General features: G+C 55.2%; 1 protein-coding gene and 1 long non-coding RNA gene across 5 annotated transcripts; one reads left to right on the top strand and one right to left on the bottom strand.

Annotated features, from left to right (window-relative positions):
- Positions 1-3661: 3661 nt before the first annotated feature.
- On the bottom strand, positions 3662-12140 carry NOTUM (notum, palmitoleoyl-protein carboxylesterase). Of its 3 annotated transcripts, XM_060394957.1 has the most exons (13): positions 11977-12140; positions 10455-10813; positions 9273-9325; positions 9095-9190; positions 8518-8578; positions 8205-8263; positions 7691-7793; positions 6835-7026; positions 6608-6708; positions 5901-6048; positions 5489-5598; positions 4638-4685; positions 3662-4400 (listed from the first exon to the last, which is right to left on the bottom strand). In XM_060394957.1, the coding sequence occupies exons 2-13, from the start codon at positions 10784-10786 to the stop codon at positions 4378-4380; spliced, it is 1326 nt and encodes a 441-aa protein (XP_060250940.1). In that variant the 5' UTR covers positions 10787-10813; positions 11977-12140; the 3' UTR covers positions 3662-4377. The 3 variants fall into 3 exon arrangements, with proteins under 3 accessions (XP_060250940.1, XP_027830087.1, XP_042112172.1); XM_027974286.3 differs by lacking the exon at positions 5489-5598; XM_042256238.2 differs by lacking the exon at positions 5489-5598 and having other exon boundaries at positions 9095-9187.
- Positions 12141-17750: 5610 nt separating this feature from the next.
- LOC114116955 (uncharacterized) lies at positions 17751-19739 on the top strand. Of its 2 annotated transcripts, XR_006061271.2 has the most exons (4): positions 17751-17921; positions 18209-18372; positions 19355-19450; positions 19546-19739. It is a non-coding gene; the product is annotated as an uncharacterized LOC114116955 (long non-coding RNA). The 2 variants fall into 2 exon arrangements; XR_003590798.3 differs by lacking the exons at positions 19355-19450; positions 19546-19739 and adding an exon at positions 18646-18742.
- Positions 19740-23927: the final 4188 nt, after the last annotated feature.

Here is a 23927-nt window from a genome sequence, read left to right as displayed (position 1 = left end):
TGCTCAAAGCCTTTCAAGTGTCCCCTGACATACCCCATCAGTGGGGGTTGGGGTTTGTTTTCAGCACCTCCTCACTGCAGGCACTGCAAGATATCCCGGTTTCATCCTGCGCATTTCTCGCCAGCCTTACAATCAGGGGTTTTCGAAGAAGCCCTGGTTCCTGTTACTGGAGACGGTGTAAGAGACCAAGATCTGGACTTTTCTGGTGGTTCAGTGGTTAAGAATCTGCCTGCCAGTTCAGGGGACAAAAGTTTGTTCCCTGGTCTGGAAAGATTCTATATGCCTCGGGGCAGCTAAGCCCATGTGCCACAACTACTGAGCATGCACTCTAGAGACTGAGCGCAGTACTGCTGAAGTCTTCGGGCCCTAGAGCCCATGCTCTGCAACAAGAGAAGCCACTGCAATGAGAAGTCTGAGTGCCACAGTGAAGAGTAGCCTCTGCTCACTGTAACTAGAGGAAACCCTGGCAAAGCAATAAAGACTCAAAGTAGCCAAAGAAATTAAATTAAAAACAAAAAAAAAAAGAATTGGCCGCTTCCACTCCAGAGGGCATGGGTTTAATCCCTGGTTGGGGAACTGAGATCCTACCTGCAATGTGGCTCAGCCAAAAAAAAAGAAAAGAAAAAGAAAAGAAGTTGGGACGTCAGGGTAGACAGTTCTGTCTATCACGTTGATCATGCACTGAACACTACATGTTTGGCATCACTCACTCTCCTTATGGATCCCAGGCTCATTTTGCCAATGGTACCCACAGTACTTTGGCCACCTGATGCAAAGAGCCAAATCATTAGAAAAGACCCTGATGCTGGGAGAGATTGAAGGCAGGAGAAGGGGACAAAAGAGAACGAGATGGTTGGATGGCATCACTGACTCAATGGACATGAGTCTGAGCAAGCTCTGGGGGATGGTGAAGGACAGGGAAGGCTGGTGCACTGTGGTCCATGGGGTCGCAAAGAGTCAGACACGACTGAGCGACTGACCAACACCACTTGCAGTAAGGCGCAGACGCTGGAGGTAAGCCAAGCCTCCTTCCTTCTTTATCAGGAACATGGGGAGAAAGGAGTTATTCATTTGGTGAAATCCCATTGGGCCTAACCCACAAGTATAGTGTTCAGTGGGCCTGGCACGCCCAAAACACACAAAGCCACCCTGTTACTCTTTTCAGTCTACCTCATACAGAGTAAGGCACCTGTCTGTGCTGATGTCACCACCTGCCGCCCTTCTCCGCACAAAGAACTGGGCTCCAGCCAGCGCCTCTGGGGTCCCTCCCCCAGAGGCCCAGCTTTGACCGAAGCATGGACCCCTCCCTCCATGCAAGTCTCCCCCAGTAGGTGAAGGCCAGGCCCCTTTTGGGTCCTCCCAGTCCCCATCAGGCAATGGCATCCCACTCCAGTACTCTTGCCTGGAAAATCCCATGGATGGAGGGGCCTGGGAGGCTGCAGTCCATGGGGTCGCTAGAGTCAGACACGACTGAGCGACTTCCCTTTCACTTTTCACTTTCATGCATTGGAGAAGGAAATGGCAACCCACTCCAGTGTTCTTGCCTGGAGAATCCCAGGGACGGGGGAGCCTGGTGGGCTGCCGTCTATGGGGTTGCACAGAGTCGGACACAACTGAAGCGACTTAGCAGCAGTAGCAGTAGCAGCCCCTCACTGACTCGATGGACGTGAGTTTGAGTGAACTCTGGGAGTTGGTGATGCACAGGGAGGCCTGGTGTGCTGCAATTCACGGGGTCGCAAAGAGTCGGACACGACTGAGCGACTGAACTAAACTGAACTGAGCCCCCTCTCCCACTGGAAGCCCACTGTCATGCTGGGAACCCTGTTCATGCCCCTCCAAAGAGGCTGTTCCCTAAGCCAGCAGGCACCCCGGGGTCCCCCTTCTTTCATCTCCAGCCTTTGGCCACATCCCTCCCTGACCTCACTGTCTCCATGGGTCAGTGAGACTCTGTGGCCTCCCAAGGAAGCTGTCCGAACAAGAAACCACAAGAAACTGGGCCATTTAAGCTCCCCTTGGGGAAGCCAACTTTGGTGGGTCCAGAGCTGGTCAGACATCAGGGCATACTCCCAGTCTTGGGGGGCCGTTGAGAAGATGGGGTCTCTGTGATGCTCCCTACTCTGAGATTGAAGCTGCAGGCTGCCTGAGAGAGGCTGGGTGGTCGGAAGCCAGGAGCAGGGTCCAGGCATGAATCCTTCCTCTGTCCCTTCACATAGCCTCTTCAGGCCTCAGTTTCTTTTTTAAAATTTGTATTAAGATATTTGGTTGTGTCAAGTCTTTCCTCTATCCCTTCGCATAGCCTCTTTGGGCCTGTTTCTTTCTTTCTTTTTTTAATATTTATTAAGATATTTGGCTGCATCAAGTCTTTCCTCTATCCCTTCACAGAGCCTCTTTGGGCCTCAGTTTCTTTTTTAATATTTATTAAGATATTTGGCTGTATCAGATCTTAGTTTCAGCATGTGGGATCCTTTGTTGTGGCTGGAGGTGGGGGGTGGGGGCTTACTGGCCTCAAGGCATGTGGGAGATCTTAACTCCTCAACTAGTGATCGAACCCATGTCCCCTGCATTGGGAGGCAGAGTCTTAACCACTGGACCACCAGGGAAGTCCCAGGGCCTCAGTATCCCAATCTGCAAATTGAGGCTTGTAATAAGACCTACTTGTTGGGCACCTGGGGGAATCAGGGTGTCCTGTGTGTGGGGCACTTGGTGCAGGGAACGCTGAGGAAGCCAGGTCTGTTGGAGAGTCATGACCTGGCTACCTTCCGAGGGGGTGCTTATCAGTATGTCACAAAACCCACAGGGGCTCACTATCTTTGATGCACATGCCACCTCGAGGTGCCTCCATGGAGATGCCAGCCTGTGAGCCTGTGTGCAGTGGCGCTGACATAGACTAGTCACGCGGCCCTTTGTACCTGAAGAGGGTATAAAGCACAGAGCTCACTGAAGACTGGGAATGTTCTCTTCAGCCCCAAGTTGCAGCGGGAGGTAGAAACCAGGCAATGAGTGTGTGGTGTGCAGTCACATGTGGAAGGACAAGATTGTGTGTGTGTGTGTGTGTGTGTGTGTGTGTGTGTGTGTATGTTTATGGGGAGGCTGTGTCCTCTGGGACTAACCACAGAAGCAGAGCCAAGGGCTGGCCTAGAGGGAGAATTTTCACCCTCCAAAATTCTGCCTCTTTCAAATTCTGGACCATGTGCATGTGTGATGTTGTGAAAATAAATACAATACAAACTTCAAAGAACGTGCTAGCTGGGTAGGGAGTGTTTTGCGATAAAGTTTTGAAAGTGGAGGTTGCTGTTGGAGACACAACATTGTAGATGTACAAATGCCGAGTCATGCCCTTAGAAATGGAGGGGGTGTGGCGGGAATGTCACCCCAAGATCAAAATAAAGAGGAAAGGGAGCTTAAAACCATGCTGGGGGCTTGTCTGAGATAGGCCCGTTACTGCTGTGTGTGGAAAGGATGAACAGAAGGAGCAGGGGTTGGAGGTCAGGAGGCCCCGGAGTCCTTCTCAGCTTCTCCCTGCTGCCCTGGGTTTGTAGGGGGTCCGGGTCAGGTCGGGGTGTGAAGCAGGCAAAGTGCCCCCTCAAATAAACACGTCTACAGGGTGAGGCTCTTTTGTTATCTTTTCTTCATTATTTAAAAAAAATATGTTACAAAACAATATCATTCACTATATATTTGTTATTTTTCTTTTTTTAAAAAATTAATAAAAAAGTCACTTTATAAAATAATACAAAAGGGCAGAAGAGGCTGGAGGGCTGGGCTGGGGGAGGATGCCTTCTGGGCTGGAGGCTGAGGAATCCAGTGCTTCTGGCTCCCTACCATGGGTTGGAGGTGGAGGGAGTGAGGGGGGTTAGGAATGAGGGGATGGGGATGGGGGGGTGTCAGGAGGGAGGGGCGGGAGGGGGCCAAGGACCACAGCCAGGCTGATGGCAGGTCCACCATCTCTGGCTAGGGGCCCTCAGAGGCAGTAGGAGAGAGACAGTGAAGGTTGCCAAGGGAGGGCGTCCAGACCCAGGGCGGGGACAGCCAGGGCCCTGCGGTCCTAGGAGAGCGGGAGGGCCTGGAGGGGAGATGGCCGGGGCGAGGGGCCCTAGCTCCCGCTGCTCAGCATCCCCAGCAGTTTACTGGGCTCCAGGCCCTGCTGCTGCGCCACCGTCTGCACGTCAAAACCCATGTGCATCAGGAACTGGGCCACATTCATCTCCTGCCCCGTGAACTGGTCCCGGATGGTGGGGCACGAGGGGTTGCAGTGGGGCCAGGGGCAGGTGTCCACCAGGTGGATGGGGCAGCCCTTCAGGGGGGCTTTGCTGGCCTTGTGGCTGTCGTGGAGGCTTCGGTCCCAGCAGTGCAGCGCCCGGGGCAGTGAGGTCCCTTTCACCTGGACGTCTGTCCAGTGGCTGCAGACAGAAACCCAGGTTGGGGATCACTCGGGTGTGGCCAAAGCAGGGGACGGCATTGCCACCACTGAGTTCTTGCCACACAGCTGGTTGTGCAAGTGGTTTTGAAAACCCTCAGAAGAAGCCAGAGCTGGGGAGGCTGGTGGGCAGGCCTAGGCCTGCCGGGGATGGGGGCGTTGCAGATGTCTGGATCGAGAGCCATGGATACGAGCTGTCCTGGGGCCAGGGGCCACTGACCTTCGGATGATGATCTCGTGAGAGAGGCAGGCGGGGGCAAAGCTGGCCCTGTTGGGGAGAAGGCAACCTGTGAGCAACCACATCCCACCTCAGCTCCTTCTGCACCCCAAAGCGCACAGGTCACAGCTCCTCTCCTGGGAGGCTGTCCCCTACCTGGCTCCTACTTCCCTCCTGCCACTTGCTGGGTTGGCCAGTGGCTCCCCCCAGGCCTTATCCCCACCAGCTCCCAGGTGCCCTACTAACCCCTGTCCCTTTCTGCCTCCAAATCCTGCTCAGAGTGGGGGCTCTGCTGGACAGGTGAATATTTGTTTTTTTAATAGACTTTAGTTTTTCATAGAATTTTTAGGTTCACATTGAAATTGAATGGAAGGCATAGATTCTTTTTCATCCCCTGCTCTTATACATTCACAGCTGCCCCCATCATGAATATCCCCCACCAGTTGTTATGTTTGTTATAATCAAGGAACCTAGATGATACATTATCACCATCCAGAGTCTGTAGTTTACATCAGGGTTCATCTTTGGAGCTGTACTGTCTATGAATCTGGACAAATGTATAATGACACGTGGGCTTCGCTGGTGGCTTAGATGATAAGAATCTGTCTATATGAAGGAGACCAGGCTTCAGTCCCTGGGTTGTGAAGGTCCCCTGGAGAGGGGAATAGCTACCTACTCCAGTATTCTTGCCTGGAGAATTCCATGGACAGAGGAGCCTGGCGGGCTACATGTCGCCGAGTCGGACATGACTGAGCGACTAACACTAAGACTGTAATGACATGTGTCCACCATTGTGGTACCATACAGAGCAGTTCCTCAGCCCTAAATATCTACTGTTCTCCACCTATTTATACCTCTCTCTCCCAACCCCTGGCCACCACTGATCTTTTTACTGTGTCCATAGTTTCGCCTTTTCCAGGATGTCACAGGCGCTTCCCAGGTGGCACAGTGGTAAAGAATTCGCCTGCCAATTAAGGAGAGGCACAAGACTTGGGTTCAACATCATGGAGTTGGAATAACACATGTGACCTTTTCAGACTGGCTTCTTTCACTTGGTAATATGCATTTACAGTTCCTCCTCTTTTGGTAGCTCAGGTGCTCACCCCTCTCTAGCACTGGGTAGTACCCTTTTGTCTACATTGACTGCAGTATATCACCTCAAGGACCCCTGGGCTGCTTCCTGTTTTCCATCTTTGCGGCCTCTCTTTTCAAGTCAAGTGGTTTACTATGGATCTGGGGGGCCAAGTGGGGTCCCCACACACTCACGGCACATCCTTGAGTGTGTTCCGCAGCTCACGGCCCAGGTTCTGGATATACAGCCACTGGCCCTCCTGCACCGGCTGCCCCGTGAGATGCACATTGTCCACAGTCAGCTGGGCCTCGTCAAACAGCCACTGCACCACGAAGACTGGGCCTGCGGGGACGGCTCAGCTGGGCCTCGCCTCGGAGCCCTGCCCCCCGCCCCAGGCTCCAGGGGCGGAGGCCACCGCCAGCTCCACAGCAGGCTCACAGACCGGCCAGGCTCTGGCTGCAGAGTGCTGGCGACTAGCTCCCCTGGCATGCTGCCTGGAAGAGGTGCCTCGTTCCCTCCTCCCACCTTGGCCTGGCTCCCAGGACTCCGCTTTGACCAAAACACGGCGATTATGTCGCTTTGAGTGTGGTGCTGGCGAGGGACAGCCAAGGCCCCACACAGGGACAGCACTGGGATTCAACTCCAAGGCACGTTCCTCACTGTGGGTGTGGTCAGCGTAACCAACCATCCTAGTTTGCCTTGAACCGAGTGGACTTCTAGTGCTAAAACCGAGAAAGTCCCAGCCAGGCTCAGATGACTTTGTCAACCCTTCTTGGGTGTGGCAGTGGTCTCCAAGCCTCGCCTCTGAGGACTGGACTCCAGGCTGGGTTTCCAGCAGACACAGAAAGGCTTGCACACCCCCTGCCGCCCGCCCCCTCCGCCGCCCTGCATGCCCACTCACAGCGCAGAGTTGGGTAGACTTTGTAGCCAAAGAAGCAGTTCCATTCCTCGCCCTCCTTGAACTGGCGCCGACAGCGCTCCGGGACCACCCCATTCCAGTACCTAGGCCACACACGGCAGGTTAGGCTGCTCACCCACCTCCCACCCAGCCCCCATGAGCTCCTCCACCCCCCGATGCCACCCAATCCCAGGCCCTCTGCACAGAATGGGCCCTCCCTCCTGGGGCACCTGATGCCCCGGCGGATGGCCTCTGTGGGCGCGCAGGTGATGGTGTCGATGCAGTCTGTGCGGCGGTACTGCTTGTTGTCCAGGAACCAGCCGGAGTCAGCCAGGCCCCGCACCTGGATGGCTGGATAGCCCAGCTCCTCCAGCTGCTCGGCCACACGGTCCACGTTTAGCAGCACCCCCGTGCCCCCCGCACTGCAGGGAAGGTGGGAGGTCAAGCCGGGCAGATTGAGGAAGGACACTCACCCACCAGGCCTGCCCAGCCTCAGCCCATTCCCCAGGGCACAGGGAGCCAAGAGCCTTCTGAGCTGCCACCACGTTCTGGGTTTGTGTGTAAGGCCCCTGGACCCTTCCAGGTCTTGGAGGCAGAGAAGGGCTGGCAGAGCTCCAGGCACTGACACAGAGCTAAGTGTTGGGTCATCTCACTTCCTCCCACCCTTCTTTCCCTCCCCTGCTTCTCACTCTGACTCGGTTCCCTTATCTGAAAATGAAGGTGAACTCTGTGGTCCAGGCCCCTCTGTCCATTCCTTAGACGACCCCTGAGTCCCTTACATGCCCGCTGGGATACAATGACCAGCGGGTATGATCTTGCCTAGAGGGACCCCAGCCCTTGGCGGTGCATTGGTCCACAGCTAGCCCTTAGTCAACTGCCTAGGTCACTGTGATCCAAAGCCTCCCTCACACCCAAAAACCACGGAGCCAGAAGTGACTGCAGGACAGCTTCCAGCCACATGGCATTCAGGAGCCAAACCTCAGAGATGCCCCATGTTGCTGAGCCTCCTGGCCACGCGTCTGCCCTGGCTCAGCCCCATCTTCTCCCTTCCATCCACACTCCCACCCCAGCCCCTGCCCAGCCCACCTGCTCCCTGCCAGCAGCAGCACCTTGGCCCCACTCAGCCCTTTGCCCAGGAGCTCTCGCACAACCTCCTGGATGATGAGGGTGCCCATGAAGGCGTACTCGTCTGCACAGAGAAGGAGAGCTGGCTTCAAGTGGTGGCCTGGACAGCCAGCCAGTCCTCCCATCCCCAGGTTGGAAGGAGGTCAGGTATAGCTGGGTGTCTGGAGGGTCTTCCATGGGATGGGAACAGGGGCAGGGGTAGATTGGAGGAAGGTGGGTCAGGTACGCAAGACTGTGCTGGGGGCCCTTCCCCGGGGAACACCTAGAAGTGAGGAACCCCCTCCCCCAGGGTCAGGCCAGCCATGGACAAGCCAGGCAGTGGGTGCTGGGGGCAGGCACCCTGGGACACACTATTGAAGAGTTAGAGGGAGACACAAGGCTGAACGTCTGTATTTCCCCAGAAGTGCTGTCCTTCCTGCCCTGCCACTGTGGGGGCGGGGGGGAAGGGAGCGGAGGGGGGAAGCATGGGACTCACTCTTCTCAGACTTGGACGAAGCCCCACTCCACACATCGCTGGAGCAGTAGGGGATGAAGCTGTGACACACGGATGGTGTGAGCCTGCCGTGTTCCTCTGTCGCCCGAGGACCCCAGGAAGGATCACCCTCCTCGGGAAGGACTCCTGAGGACAGGACCTCCCTAGGAAGGACCTCTCCCAGGACCGGACCCCCTTAAGGACAGGCTCCCCCAGGATAGACTTCCCCTAAGAACCTCTTAGGAAGAAGCCTCCAGAAAGGACCCCCAAGACAGGACTCCCCCCCGCCAGGAAGGACCTTCTGGCTCCCTCTTACACCATGTTGGCATTCCACCAGTGGGGGTTCTCCTCTGGCTGGGAGGACAGGATCCCTGTGCCTGTGGCCGGGAAGGACAGAGGCAGTGGGTCTTTCTGGTGGGAGCAGGGCATGCAGGCAGGGGTGAAGACTACAGGAAGGTAAGCGGACGTGGAAGGATCCTATCAAGCTCCAGCAAGGAGGTGGGTGGTGACACCCACCTGAACTAAGGTTGTGGGGGAAGTAGGGAATGGATGGGTTTAGCTACTCCAAGGAGTCTCCATGACCAGGATGCCCAGCCGGGCTGTGACTTTTGGACATGACCCTCAACCTCCCCCCTTCCACCAGCTACTTTGACCAGGGACCAGCTCTGTACTGTGTAGCCAGGGTGAGCCCTGGGAAGCTGCCTGTGGAATAAGAATGAAATGTTAGAGTGAATGTTCCCTAACCTTGGTGGGGTGGGGGATAGATGGGGTGGGGCCTCTCTGGGGCTCTAGGGAATGAAGGAGAAAAGGCTTCTTCCAGGACTTCCAATTATGAGCCCCTTTCCCTTCCCCTCGCCTCCTGGGGATTCCTGGGCAAACCCTGGCACGCTGACCTGTGCGAGTGCGGGGCCAGTCCTTGGAGCTCATGAGGCGCCGCATGGTGTCATATCGGGAGTCGCAGTTCTCCCGGTTGAAGCAGTACCAGCCTCCTGCGGGCACAGCCCCCAACCTCAGGATCTAGTGCCGAGGAGACCCTCCTCCTACCCCGCTGCATCCGCACCTGACACTCACCTTCCAGAAAGAGTAGCCATCGCCGGCTGCCCTTGGATTCCTTCAGGTAGTAGCTGCAAGGGAAGTGGGTGGAGTGCGTGGTCATGGGGCGGGGGGCGAGCGGGGGCTGTAGGGTCCAGCTCCCGGGAGATAGGGGTCATTCCACCTGTCGCCGGGCAAGCGCCGGCCGCACGGGGGCGCCAGCGGACAGGCCCCCGCAGAGCGCGCCCGGCCGGGCGAGCGGCGGTCAGTCCCGGGAGGTGGCGCTCGCGAGGCGGGGAAGGGCGGCGAGGGGCTGTGTGGTCCGTGGAAAATCCCCACGGCCCGCCCCGCGCGGGACCCGCTGTAACCTCGGCGCCGGTGGCCAGGCGGGGTGGGGTCTTCGCCAGGGCTCAAGATCCTCCTGGGATGCGCAGTGGGGCTTGGAGAGTGAAAAGCACTCTCGAGGGTGCGTGGGGCAGGAGCACCGGGGTCGTACAGGCGGGCGTGGAGGGGCGAGGGCGCCATCGGAGCGGGGTCGCATCCTTCCTACCAAGGCCGGACCTAACGTCGTATTCCTCAGGCTGTGCAGTCACTGAGGGCATGGGCACCCCTAACCCCTCCCCAACCCTCAGCCTCGCATCCTTCCATTATCTGCTAGGGGCTGGAGAGGGGGTGAATGCGGCACCCAGGTCCTTCTGTCCCACCTGCGCCCCCTGCCTATTCCTCCGGCTGGCTGGATCTCTGGCAGTCCCAGCAGCAACACGGAGCAGACGGGGCGAGTTGAGCTGGGATGGGGGTGGAGGTACGGACGCCAGGCGTCTCTCCGCCCCCCTGTGTCACCTCCTCTTGCTGGAGTCAGGGCCACTCGAGGACTGCCATCTCCCCGCCCAGGGAACGAAGAACGCGAGCACAGGGACTGGGTACCGGTGGCCGACGGGTCAGTGCCCGGGGCTGGCCCAGGACCAACGCTGCCCCAACCCCCGCGCAGCTAGTTGCCTAGCAGGGCCCTACCCGGAGCCAGCGCCTCCGAGGCCCGACGGGAGCCCTTTCCCCTGTGGGCGACCACCGCTGCGGCCAGCAGGGACGGTCCAATGCAGGCTCCGTGCGTCTGAGCGGGGACAGGGAGGCGGGTGGTGCGCACCCGCTGGCGACCAGGCAGCCCGCGGTCCCGGGACCACCGACGGGGGCGCGCTGGTCGCGGCGGGCGGGTGCAGGCCTTACCCGGCCGGGCTGCCGTCGTTGCAGGTCACCGACGTGTTGAGCAGGAGGTGCAGGCGCAGGTCTTCGTTGAGCTGCTGCGCCGAGCAGGGGTACAGGGACTGCGCCAGGCTCTTGACCTGTGCCATGAAGCTGTCCATGTTGCCCTCCACGGCCGTGAAGTCCAGAGGGAAGCTCTCCACCGGCTGCCCGGCTGCCGGGGCCGCCTCGGCCCGCGGCGGGGGCGGCGGCGGGGGTGGCTGCTGGCCGCGGCGCCGCCAGGTCTTCCTGCCCTCGCCGCCCCCGGCCCAGTGCAGAAGGCCCAGCAGCAGAAGCACGCGCACCCCTCGGCCCATGGCCGCACCGCTCGGGCCCGCGGCCACCTGCGGAGAGCAGGCGGCGTTGAGGCGGCGCGGCGGCGAGGGCGCCAGGCCGGGGGCGCCCGGGCCGCGGCGCGCCTGCTCGCTCGCCCCGCTCCCCGCGTTGGGCCCGGCCAAGGAGGCGCGGGCGGCTTGGCGTCGAGGCTCTCGGGGCCGGGCGCCGTCGGCCTGGGCAGCTGGGACTCCGCGCGCGGCCGGCCGAGGGCAGCGCAGGGTCTGGGTGCGCTGGCTCTGGCCCGCGCCAATGAGCGGCGGGGGCCGAGCCTGGGCGTAGTTTGCGGGGGCCGCGGCGGCCCGGGTGCCCGCGCGTTAGATGTGCCGCCGCCGCCGCCGCCCCGGCTCGGCGGAGGGGGAGGGGGCCGCGCTCGCTCTTTTCTTGGCGGAGGCATCGCCTTTTCTTCCCAAACCGCAAGCCTGACGGAGGGGCCTGGACTACCCCGCCGCGGCCGCCGGAGGCGCTCCCGGCCCGGCTCCGTGGGGGGCAGCGCGGCCCGGCGGCCCCGGCGGCTCATTCACCGCGGCCAGCCCGGCGCCGCCGCCCCCGCCCCCGGGCGGCTGGAAGGGGCGGCGGGCGGGGGCCAGCGGGGAAAGAGCGGGGTTTTTCCGCGCGGGGGTAGCTCGGTTGGCCACGCGGCGGGTCGGCCCGACGGGCTGGGGGCGCAAGGGGAGCGCTCACCTGAGCCGCCGGAGGCCCTTCGCTCCCGCCGCCCAGGCCCAGAGCAGCGGCGGGCGACTGGCACCCCGGTCGGCACTCCCCACCCCGAACCGGCTCGGAGTCCCGCGCTCACCGCGGCCCGCGCGGGCGGCCCCGCGGCCCCGGCTCCTTGGCGTCGCTCGCCCAGCGCCAGCCCGCTGTACGCCCGGCTCGGCTGCCTCCCCTCTGGCGCTGGCGCGGAGCCGCCCGGGACTTTTATCCAGCGGGGCCCCCGGGATCAAAGCGACGGCGGACACAGGGCTCCGCGCCGAGGGGCCGGCAGCAGAGGCGCCGGGGCCTCCCGGAGGAGCGGACAGGTGTGGCGCGAGGCCCCGGCGCCCTCGGCGACCTGCCGGAGGGACTGGGCGCCGCAGCACGGCGCCACGGGGGAGTCGCCTTGTCCCGCGCCTGGGTGGACAGATTCTGGGCGGCCCTCGGAGGCAGTGGGGGCAGAGGGGGCGCCGCCACTTACCGAGGTCGGTGGGCCTTGGGGTGACGTCCTGGTTCCTCCCCGCGTGTTCTCTGGCTTTGCATCCTGTGCCAGGGACCCCCAAGAACCTCTCCCCGCCCCAGCCGGCACCCGGGCGTGGGCCAGGATGGAAGAGCTGCCGGCTTGGTCTCTGTTCAGTGACCTCCGGGCGATAAAGTGTATCTGTCCCTTCTATCTCACCTTCCCAGCGCTCCTCACTGGGGTCAGAAGGAGAGTCCTCAGAATCCAAAATGGGGTATGTGTGGGGGAAAGCTGCTTACTTAGGGGCTTGTTCCGGGCTGCGTGGACAGACAAAAGGAAAAAAGGGGCATTTATTTGCCCTGCACACAACACACACAAAGCACCATAGACAGCTTTGGTAGATAGACCTCTCATTCCCCTCCCAGCCACAGCTTCGCGGATGTCATTAAGCCATTTCGAAGATAAGAAATAGACCTTGCCTTTCGGAACAGGGGTCTAGAGCTGGGGCACAGCTTCCTGAGCTCCCTCTTGACTTGGGGCAGTAGAGAAGCTGTGTCCCCAGGGAGGCAGGCACCTGCAGCCCCTCTGAGGCAGGAGAAGAGAGGTTGCCAGAGCCTCTGGCCACACCAGGGACCCCTGCCCCTGCCTTCCCCTCCTGCCCTGTTGGCCCCGAGCACTGTCCTCCTCAGCAGTCCCTGGGCTGGGTAATGAGCTGTGGGGTAAACAGTTACCACACCCACCCTGCACACACACACACAGCAGCCTGCTCCAGCGGTCTCTCAGAAGACACAGTGAGAGACCAGACAGGGCCCTTGAGAGCTTCTCTGTGAGGCTGAAACTGTAACTTCAACCTCGAAGCCTGGTATCAGGCTGAGGTACCCCAGAGGTCAGCCTTGGCTGGAGTCACGCAATGGAGAAGAGGGCAGATTGTGACAGAGGGCCTCCCCACAAGAACCCATGGGGCAGCTGGGCACCCGTTTTCCTGCTGAGGGGACCTGAGACTCAGAAGTGCTAGCAGAAGAGCTGAGTGTGAACTCTGTTCATTCAAAAACCCACACTTGCCACACTGCGGTTTGTCAGGTCAGTATACAGGCTCTCCATAGGACTGGCCAGAGGCAGGCACTTCAAAGACAGATTCCCCCATTTGAAGGTGTCCCTAGGCATTGGGGAGAACGTGCCCCAGGAACCTTCTCCGTCTAAGAGTCTGTTATTCTAAGTCCCAGGCAGGGAAATGCTGCTTCCAGCCGGATGGCAGGATTGCATAGAGTTCTGCTTCACACGGACCTGGCTCTGAGCCATTTCCTGGCAGGAGATCCTGGGCAAGCTCCATGACCTCTCTGTGTGCCTCCGTTTCCTCTTCTTTAAAGCGGGGCAACGACCGTACCTCCATCAGAGGGCTGTTGTGGGATTACGGGAGCCCATGCGTGAAAGTGCTCAGCGCTGCGGGAATGGCAGTTACGACTGCCAGTGGAATTCCAGTGTGAGGGGGGAGCTTGCATGCTGCACTCACTGGCATTGCTGTAATGAGATTTAGCCTGCACTTTGACCAAAACGAGTTCCTGTTTGCTTTATTCAACACTACTAGCAGTAGTGAAGAGCCTTCCCCAGAACTTCCCTGTCCTTCCGTGTCTCTGCCTTTCCACATCCTCTTCTTTAAAGCTTTAGACCCCGGACCCCAACTCTTGGGGGCAACAGCTCCTGAGAGCCTTCTGGAGCGGTTCATACCTCCTTCTCCTCTCGACTGTCACAGACTGGCTCTGTTCCCTCAAGGGCCAGCTTTACCTTCTGCACCTCGGACTCCTCCAACTTAGTCTTCAGCTCCCAAAATCTGGGAGGGAGATTCCCAGGACAGCAGGTTGGCCTCAGTTTCCAGGCTGCCTGCACCTAGCCTAGAGGCTGCTGTGGCCCTGACACGGGAGGAAAGGGATCCTGGACTGAACAGTGGAAATTCAGATAACACCTCACACCCACTAGGATGGCTGTGATAAAAAAAATATGGAAAGCAGGGAATTCCCTGAAAGTCCAGTGGTTACGACTCAGTGCTTTCACTGCCAAGGATCGGGATCAATTCCTGGTCAGGGAACTAAGGTCCAGCAAGCCATGTGGTGCAGCCAAAACAAAAACAAGCAAAGGAAAACATTGAAAACAATGAGCATTGGCGTGAGTATGGAGACACTAGAGCCCATGCATTGCTGGCAGGAATATAAAACAGTATAGCTGCTATGGAAACAGTTTGGTGGCTGTGCAGTAAGTTACATACAAAATCATCACATGGCTCAGCAATTCCACGCCTAGGTATAATCCCAAGAGAGTTGAAGACAGGTGTTCAAACAAAAGCCTGACCATCACTGTTCACAGCAGCAGTACTCACTGTAGCCAAAAGGGGGAAACAGCCCAATGTCCATAATGAATAAAATGGATGAAGAAAATGTGGTCCATCCACACAATGGACTATTATTCAGCCATGAAAAGGAACAAAGTACTGACACGTGCTTCAACATAGATGACCCTTAAAAACAATAAGCAAGTGAAATAAGCCGGAAACAAAAGGCCACCTATCTTATGATTCCATTCACATGAAATATCCAGAGTAACCAAATCAAGAGATAGAAAGGCCTTTCTTGCTCAGTCCTGTCTGACTCTTTGCAACCCCATGGACTGTAGCCCTGCCACGCTCCTCTGTCCATGAAATTCTCCAGGCAAGAATACTAGAATGGGTAGCCATTCCCTTCTCCAGGGGATCTTCCCGATCCAGTGATTGAACTCTGATCTCTTGCATTGCAGGGAGTTAATTTCCGGGGGACAGGGAGGAGCAGGGAGTGACTGCTAAAGGGGACAGGTCTTCTTTCTGGGATGATGAAAATGTTCTAGAATTGACTGTGGTGACGGTTGCACCACATTGTGAATGTACTACGTGCCATGGGATTGCGCACCTTAAGGTTTTCTTTGTTTGCTTGTGTTTTGGTTTTGGTTGTGCTGGATGTCCAGTGCAGCATGTGGCCTCTTCCTTTCAGCACTGGGGCTTTCTCCATGTGCGGCCCATGGGGTCTTCTCTAGTTGTGGTGCATGGGCTTAGTTGCCCTGTGGCATGTGGGATCTGAGTTCCCCGACCAGGGATTGAACCCATGTCCCCTGCTTTGGAAGGCAGATTCTTAACCATGGACCACCAGGAAAGTCCCTAAAGTGGTTCTATATTATGAATTTTACCTAACCCCCCCCCCAAAAAAAACCCAAACACCTAAGGGTCTGACCAGTGGTGGTCAGCAGGCTGGGCCTGAAGCACCAGGTAACTGGCAGGGAAGGAGGGTAGGTGAGTGAATGTGGTGGGCTGGTCCCACCCTGGAGATTCTGTTGGGACATGGGATGTGCATGCCACTATTCACTTATTAGACAGATGTCTATGGGACCCACACAATAACAGATGTAGCCGTGGGGCTGAGAGCCTACATCTGCCCCTGCTGGGCCTGCAGCTGGTTCTCTGAACCTCAGGCTTATTATCTGTAGGGTGGGGATGAGAATACTACCTGCCTTCCAGGGTCATAGGAGCATGAAATGGGGCAGGACTTGTATAGGCCAGTGAGCACGTGATCAATGATAGTTGTTGCCCCCCAGTGGATGCCAACCATTCTTCAGGAACCAAGGCAGATGCGGTCCTGGGCACAGGGGGCTTGTGTGATGTCTGGAGGGCTGACACTCAAGCTTGAGGAGGAAAAGCGGGAACAATGGCCCATGGACACCAGATATGCTGAACGTGGGACTCACTCTTCTGCCGACCCCGCCCCAAACCATTGCCATGTCCAGGTAGTTTCTGTATCATTTCTGTCTCTTGGCTTCCTGGTTCCCGTTCAGGTGGGCGATAGGTGCTTCTAGCCAAGCTTAGATCCTGTGCATGCCCAGGTCCAAGGAGGCCTAGGAAAATGAGAGCCCAGAGGGGAGCCTCTGCCTCTTTTGAAGTGCCATCTTTAGATATAGGATGGGGGTTCAGGGGCTGGGCCTTTTGGGAGGAAGTTGTAGGGGAGGGAGCACAGAAGGAACTGATGAGACTGGTCCACGTGTGGCACGCGGGCATGCTCAGCCACTTCAGTTGTGTCTGACCCTGTGCGACCCTATGGACTGGAGTGTGCCAGGATCCTCTTTCTATGGGATTTTCCAAGGCAAGAATACTGGAGTGGGTTGCCAAGCCCTCCTCCAGGAGATCTTCCTGACCCAGGGATCGAACCTGTGGTATCTCCTGCGTCTTCTGCATCGCAGGTAATTTCTTTATCACTGAGCCACCCAGAAAGCCCTGTCCATATGTGTCCACATGTGCCCAGTTTCGGAAGGGGGCATCAGAGATGGAACATTTTGGGAAACAAGACCTAGAGCCCGAGTTGGGACAGGCTTGGGGTCCCTGCTGGCCAGCAGGCCCTGGGGAGGAATGTATGGTGGGGGGCAGTCAGTGGTGCAGGGGATCCCACCTGTTGGACTGGGCCTTCAGGGTCTCAGGATGTCCAGCAGCTCCAGACTCAGTGTCTTTACCTGGATATGGGTCGGCCCCGTATCACACAGCCGACTCCCTCCTGGGGATCAGCCCAGGGGCCTGAGCCCAGGGCTCCAACAGCACAAGGCTGCTCTGGGCTGCAGCTGCTGCCTGCCGTCTGGGGCCCAGCTGTTCCCTGCTGGCCTCAGCCGCCCCGCCTTGCACAACCACCTGGGCGGCTCTGCATCCCAGCTGCTGGCCTCTGAGGCCCAAGAGGGCAGGAAAGTGGGGCAGACCACCACAACCCGCACCAGTGGCTTGCCCTGAATGGAGGCCCTACTCCCCAGCCAGCCAAGAGCCCACAGCTAGCTTTGAGCTGGGGGAGGGGCCTCAAGGTGAGGTCATGCAATCGCAGAGCTTGAATCCGCCTGGTTTCCCGACCCCTGCTCTCCATCAGCAGGAACCGCCTTCGCTTCACATCCTGGGGCCTTGATGAGAAAAGCCCATCACTTGGAGCCGTCTGGTACAGGGGCTGGGGCCACCTGGTCAGTTCCAGGCCTTTGCAAACAACTCTGAGGCATGATGTCAGAAGTTGTCCTCTCCTGTCTGCAGGTGGCCGTTTGTAGGCCTGGCCTGAGCAGCCTTGGGGTCACCTGCAGAAAGGACCCATACGCCCCTCACCGTAGGACTGGGAGCACGTGGGAATCAGAGCCCCCTTTACTTAGGGGTGAGGAAGATGAGTACCAGATGTGCCCGTCACTCTGCTGCAAGCCCTGCCCTCCCATGCCTGTGAATGGAGGACTGATAGGGTTTTCTGGCCCCAGGCTTGACCCCAGCCCACCCTCCCCACACAGCCCCACCTGGCTGGTGGGCAATCCTGGCTGAAGGACTGTCCTGGATGCCAACCCACAGCTGACCTGGGCTAACTATGGAGTGTCAGGGTCCACTGGGGTCCCCCTGGGACCAGCCACATTCCAAAGCTGAGGGGAGGAAGGCAATGGGGATGGGAGGGGCTTCCTACACATCTGTGGAGACGGGGCTTCTTGGGGGTGTCACCAGAGTGTCTGCAAAGTGCCAGGGCATGCTCCTCACTATATAGGTGAGAGGGCGCGGGGGAGGTCAGGCTGCCCCAGGCCTGTGGAGAGGGCCAGAGACAGCTCCTCCTTAGCTTTCCCAGCTGCTGGCTCTGCTGAGCCCTAATGAGCTCCAGCCGGCTGATCCCCATCCGAGCAGCCTGCAGGTCCTCAGCGCTGGCTGCAATAGCGGCTGCAGGCCATGTGACCTTCGGCCCTCCCTCCCTCTCACCCTGTGATCCGCACGTGGCCTCTGGGGAGGCAGAAACAAACCCTCAGATCTGCCACTGGGAACCTTTCAGCGCCAGCGACTTCAAAGGGGGCAGCAGGGCGGCGGGGGCGGCGGATGCTTTTCTTAAAGAGCTACACCACTTTTTAATTCAAAGCAGATCCTGGGAACAGCTGTCAAGCCGCTGCTTGGGAGGGACGAGGAGGTGAGGAGGAGCAGGAAGGTGGCTCCCCTGTCCTCTCCAAATCCCACTGTGTTTGCTTACAGAACTAACTGGAGGGCGGGGCGGTGGGGACTATGCTGAGCACTTTCCTCACACCATCTTGCAGAAGCACCACCACCCTCCACCCAGGAATCAGGATCCACTTCTCAGAGGAGGACACTGAGAGCCAAGCAAGCTCCTGAGTGAAGTGTGTTGATTCTTCTGCCAGCTGGTGGCAGCTTAGAAACGGAACTAATTTCATGAAATTAACAGTGTGATCTCCTTTGCAGGTGTGAGTAGAAGCCGAGATTCTTACCTGTCCAGGTGTCTGCCTGGCCTGGAAGCCACCGAGACCAAATGTGGGGCAGCTCCATGCATGGTGGTCCATGCGTGGGGGTCCCTGACGATCTCACATGCACTCACCGGAGTCCTGTCCCAGGCTTGTCTGCTGGGGGTAAGGGGGCAGATGATGGAAACAGCTGCTCATGGGACTCCACAATGTGAGGTCAGGAGGTCAGAAAACGAGAAAACGAGGCAGAGGGCAGCAGGTGGGAAACTGTCAGGGAAGCCCCCCAGCAGGTGACCTGTGGGCATCATCCTTCTGATGGGAGGCAGCTGAGGAAAGGCCTGGAGAATGGGCTGAGCAGGCGGCCGTGAGGTGGAGAGTGCTGAGGGTGGACAGCAGGCCGCCATCAGGAACTCACATTTTTTTTTTTTCCTTTGGCAGTGGAAAGCCTGAATGATAATACAGATAATCGCCCAGAGAATCTATGCTGGAAAGTAGATTTAAAACTTATTAAATTTAAATTGCAATTTTACTACAATTATATCTGTCTATATAATCTTTATGTATATTTTAAATGCATTCAGCTGTAGTCTAAGCACAGAGTGAGGCAGGGCTGATCCTCCCCAGGTCCAGCTCAGAGGAGCCTCAGAAGCCACTTGCTCTGAGAATGAGCCACAACTTTCCCAAAGAAACAGGTGGAAGGAGCTTTAGTCCCCAGGTCAGCCCAGCCAGGGGCTTTTAAACCTTAACCTACAACCTGAAGTTCTAAGAGAACTAGTTTGGGACATTGTTTCTTTGGAAGATACAGCCTTGGTCCCATTAGAGGCACTGGGGAAAATAACCGCTATTACTGGCCCCTCACCCCCACATTCAGGTGGGTTCTGGGCCAATGTTGAAGGGAGTCTGGGCAGCCTGGGGTGAGGACTCTGGCCTCACCTTCTGACCTGGCTCAAGATATCCCACAGACACTGAGTGGAATCGCTGCCTGTGATGTTTGTCTGGCTTACCGGCACTGAGTCTCCACCTCCCTGGGTCTAGCTTTACAGATGAAGAATAGAGGCCCAGGCAGCCAGGAGATGTCAAAGCTCTGCTTGGTGTAGGGAGGGGAGCCTGGACCCCAAGCCCTGACTACTAACCTATATGACATCAGGACTTCATGCTCTGGATGTACCGTATGGTGGAGTGGAGCAGTTAGACGAGGTTCCAGAGTGAGTCGTACAGGCTGCAGAGAAGACAACAAATGAGGGTATGTTCTGTGTTACCTGCTGGGTAAAAAGGAGGGAGAGAATCTGCATCTGTGTCCACTTAGCTTCTGATACATGCACATGCTCATCTTTGCAGAAAAACAGGAGGGCTACTGCGGAACTGGAAGATTACTTCCTATGTGGGTGACAGAGTGATGAAGAGGGAGTGACCCTTTTCTGGCTATGGGTCATTTTATATTTATAACTTTTGAATCAAATAATATTTAACTCAAATGAATATTCTCCATAATCAAAATATTAAATAGAGAAAGAATGAAAAAGACCCTAAAATTCAGTCATAAATGATTTTTTGATTCCTTTATTGTATATCAAATCAACATAACCACACAGAAAAAAAGAGAATTCAAACAGCTTTGAACACCATATTCTGAATTTCAGTGTGATATATTCTGAGGACAAAAATAATTACAAAGAGATCTTGAGATTTCCTTAGTAGGTTTGGTTAGTAACAGGATTGTTATAGTAATTCCAAAGCTATTTGGAGGGCATTTTGGAACAGAGTAAATTAATAAATATGTTGATGCCGCTGAAAAAGGGTTCTTACTTGGATAAGGGTTTATCTGGTTGTGCCTTTTTTTTTGTATATTGAAAATGGTTTAATATTTACAAATGCATACAGTTCAGTTCAGTAGCTCAGTTGTGTCTGACTTTTTGCGACCCCATGGACCGCAGCACGCCAGGCCTCCCTGTCCATCACCAATTCCTGGAGTCCACCCAAACCCATGTCCATTGAGTTGGTGATGCCATCCAGCCATCTCATCCTCTGTCATCCCCTTCTCCTCCTGCATCAGGGTCTTTTCAAATGAGTCAGCTCTTCGCATCAGGTGGCGAAAGTATTGGAGTTTCAGCTTCAACTTCAGTCCTTCCAATGAGCACTCAGAACTGATCTCCTTTAGGATGGACTGGTTGGATCCCCTTGCAGTTCAGGGGATTCTCAAGAGTCTTCTCCAACACCACAGTTCAAAAGCATCAATTCTTCTGTGCTCAGCTTTCTTTACAGTCCAAATCTCACATCCATACATGACTACTGAAAAAAACATAGCCTTGACTAGGCGGATCTTTGTTGGTAAAGTAATGTCTCTGCTTTTTAATATGCTGTTTAGGTTGGTCATAACTTTCCTTCCAAGGAGCAAGCGTCTTTTAATTTCATGGCTGCAGTCACCATCTGCAGTGATTTTGGAGCCCCCCCCCAATATAAAATCAGCTACTGTTTCCATTGTTTCCCATCTATTTGCCATGAGGTGATGGGACCAGATGCCATGATCTTCGTTTTCTGAATGTTGAGCTTTAAGCCAACTTTTTCACTCTCTTTCACTTTCATCAAGAGGCTCTTTAGTTCTTTTTCACTTTCTGCCATTAGGGTGGTATCATCTGCATATCTGAGGTTATTGATATTTCTCCCAGCAACCTTGATTCCAAGTTGTGCTTCATCCAGCCCAGCGTTTCTCATGATGTACTCTGCATATTAGTTAAATAAGCAGGGTGACAATATACAGCCTTGACGTACTCCTTTTCCTATTTGGAACCAGTCTGTCATACAATTCAGCCAAGTATAAATATGGAAGGAGGGAAGAAGAGGAAGAATAAGGGGTGGTGAATTCAGGATGCTAGCACTGTCTCCTAGGGGGTCTACAAAGCAGAGGCATCCCGGTAGCAATGAACACGCTCAACTCCAGACCTTGGTCGCTAAATCCCACTCCCCTCTAGCAGGGACTAGGGCTTCCTTGGGAAATGGCATTCAGGGCTGGGGCAGGGACAACCTGGGTAAGCTTAAGACACTTTCTTGTGGCTGAAGTGAGGAAGCGCTCAGAGAACAACAGAAACATCAAAAAGATGCAGGAAAAGTGTGAGTGCTACAGGTGACTGCTGAGTAGCTCAGATTGTTGTATCAATTAAAGATCTCCCAATGTTGTATCATAGTTTGGTGGTGAAGTAAGAGTGGCCCTTCTTCAGAAATACATACTGAGGTATTTAGTGGCAAAGGTGTACAATGTCCCCACTTACTCTCAGATGGTTTCAGAAAAAAAAAAAAGATATATATACACACAGTGACAAAGAGAGAAAAAAATATACATAGAGAGAAATGATAATGATGAAGCAAATGGGCAACATGCAAACAAATGGTGTGTCTAGGAGGTATGCATGCAGGAGTTAGTTTATGTACTGTTCTTGTAACTTCTAAGTTTGAAATAATATGAAAATAAAAAGTTACTGTCCTCCCTTCCCCAAAGAAGCACAGGAGCCAGCTTGAACGGAGGGTCTAACTGGTCAAATGTGGATCAAATTTTAGCATCAAAAGCATAACTGAATGAAGAAAAAGAATCCATGCGTTCATGCTAACATTTAGGAATTTTAAAAAATTCTCAATCAGAAAATGCCTGTTAAGTATAGAGGGAATGATAAGGTTGCAAGACTGATTTTGCACCATAAATGTAATGATGGATTCAGGCAAGGACTATCAGTTGGTGCTAAAACCACTTGGTCAGTGGTTCTTAGAAAAACATCATATTTGTGCTCTCAAAGAATTACCTCCACACACAGCTCATTCAGTTTACAAGGTACCTGGAATGGGGAGGTTCAATCTTTGCATTCTTACTAATGGGACGAACTGAAACCCTAGAGCTCCTGAGAGGCTGTCATCTACACTGCCTCACTGCCCTGAATGTTTAACTCCAGGAAAAGACCATGCAGATCCAGCCTGTGGGCTCTAAAATATGTGAATGTCATGAAAAATAGAAACAAAACAAAAAAACAGAGGCACTGTGGTTATTATTATTATTATTTTTGGCTGTGCCACACAGCTTGTGGGATCTTAATTCCCTAACCAGGGATCAAATCCATGCCCTCAGCAGTGAAAGTGCAGAGTCCTAACCACTGGACCACCAGGGAATTCCCAGGACTGTGGTAGATTAAAGGAGTGTAAACAGGCCCAACAACCAAATGCAATGTGACAACCAGCTATAAAGGACCATTTTGGGACAAAGGAAATTCGAACGTGGACTGTGTAGATATATCATTAGATAATATCATTATATCCATGGTTGTTGCATGTGGTGACGGGTTATGATTAAACAGGAGAAGGTCCTAGTTCTTAGGAGCAGCTGCTGCAATATTTGGGGAGAAAGGGCCTAGATATCATCAACTTACTTTCTTTTTTAACAATACTCACTCATTTATTTGGCTGTGTTGGGTCTTAATTGCGTCACTTGGGATCTTTCGTTGTGGCACACGGGCTCCAGAGCATGTAGGCTCAGTGACTGCAGTGCTCAGTAGCATGTGGGATCTTAGTTTGCTGACCAGGGAGTGAACCTGCGTCCCTTGCATTTCAAGGTGGATTCTTTAACCACTGGCACACCAGAGAAGTCCCTCATTAACTTACTTTAAAATATAAATACGTATGCACATATTAACACAGAGAGAAAAAGGCAAACACTGTCATTTCCATACAATTGCAGCCTTTGGGGACCGGCTCTTTTTTATTTTCTTTCGCCACATGATGTAGCATGCAGAATTCCCCAACCAGGGATAGAATCCGCACCCTCTGCAGTGGAAGTGTGGAGTCTTAGCCACTGGACCACCAAGAAATTCCAGGACCAGCTCTTTTCACTCAGCGTGACTCACCCAGGTTGCAGTCAGTATTCATTCCCTTGATTTTTGAGCAGTGCTCTGAGTGTGGATGTGCAGCATTGGTGAAGGACATTTAAGTTCACTCCAGCTTTCGACTATTAGATAAAGCTGCTGTGAATATTAATGTACAGATATGTAATTTTTTTTTAATGGCAAATTTGGAAATAAAAAATAAGAGCTACAAAAAGAAGCTGAACTATGAGCACCAAGAAAGGACTCCCCTTTAGGACCTTGCATGATTCCCAAAGACAATCTTTGACCCCACAGTCATCTCTGTGACCCCTATTGTGATCCCACTCTCAAGGCTGTAACCAGACCCCCTGTAGGAGGCCTTGAGGCCATGAGGGAAGGTGCTAAGTTGCAGTGAGGAGCTCAGGAAGGCAAGCACAAGGAGGCAGCCTCCTCATGGAGCAAATGGAGGCGTTCTAATGGAGGAGTTCTGACTCAGGCTTGTGAGTTCTAATCTGTGGCAAACTTGCCACGAAACAGGTAAGGGTCCTTCCTGCTGTGGTGAGGAGCTGGTATGTCAAGCCTGAATTTTTGCCCCTGGCCTGAAATTATCCCTTGTCCCAGGGGAGCCTCTGCTGGGCGTTTCCAGCCTCTGGAGGCTTCTCAAGCTGTGTCCAGCATCAGAGGTCGGCTCTGGGGCTTGCTTCATGGATGCCTCACAGACTCTGGTTTGTAGTGCTTCGTCTTCAAAAGGTCACACCCAGCCAGGCTACTAAGGGAGGCAGGTCTGCTCTGTCTCTCCCATCTCCTAATGCCACCACCAGGACACAGACCCCATGGAGCTGATCTGCCTGGCGGGTGGCAGCAGCCAGAGAAAGCACA

The sequence above is a fragment of the Ovis aries genome, chromosome 11 (genome assembly GCF_016772045.2).
Source record: "Ovis aries strain OAR_USU_Benz2616 breed Rambouillet chromosome 11, ARS-UI_Ramb_v3.0, whole genome shotgun sequence".
Classification (NCBI taxonomy): domain Eukaryota; kingdom Metazoa; phylum Chordata; class Mammalia; order Artiodactyla; family Bovidae; genus Ovis; species Ovis aries.
The sequence above is the reverse complement of the archived record's forward strand: the minus strand, read 5'-3'. Positions and strand labels throughout refer to the sequence as shown.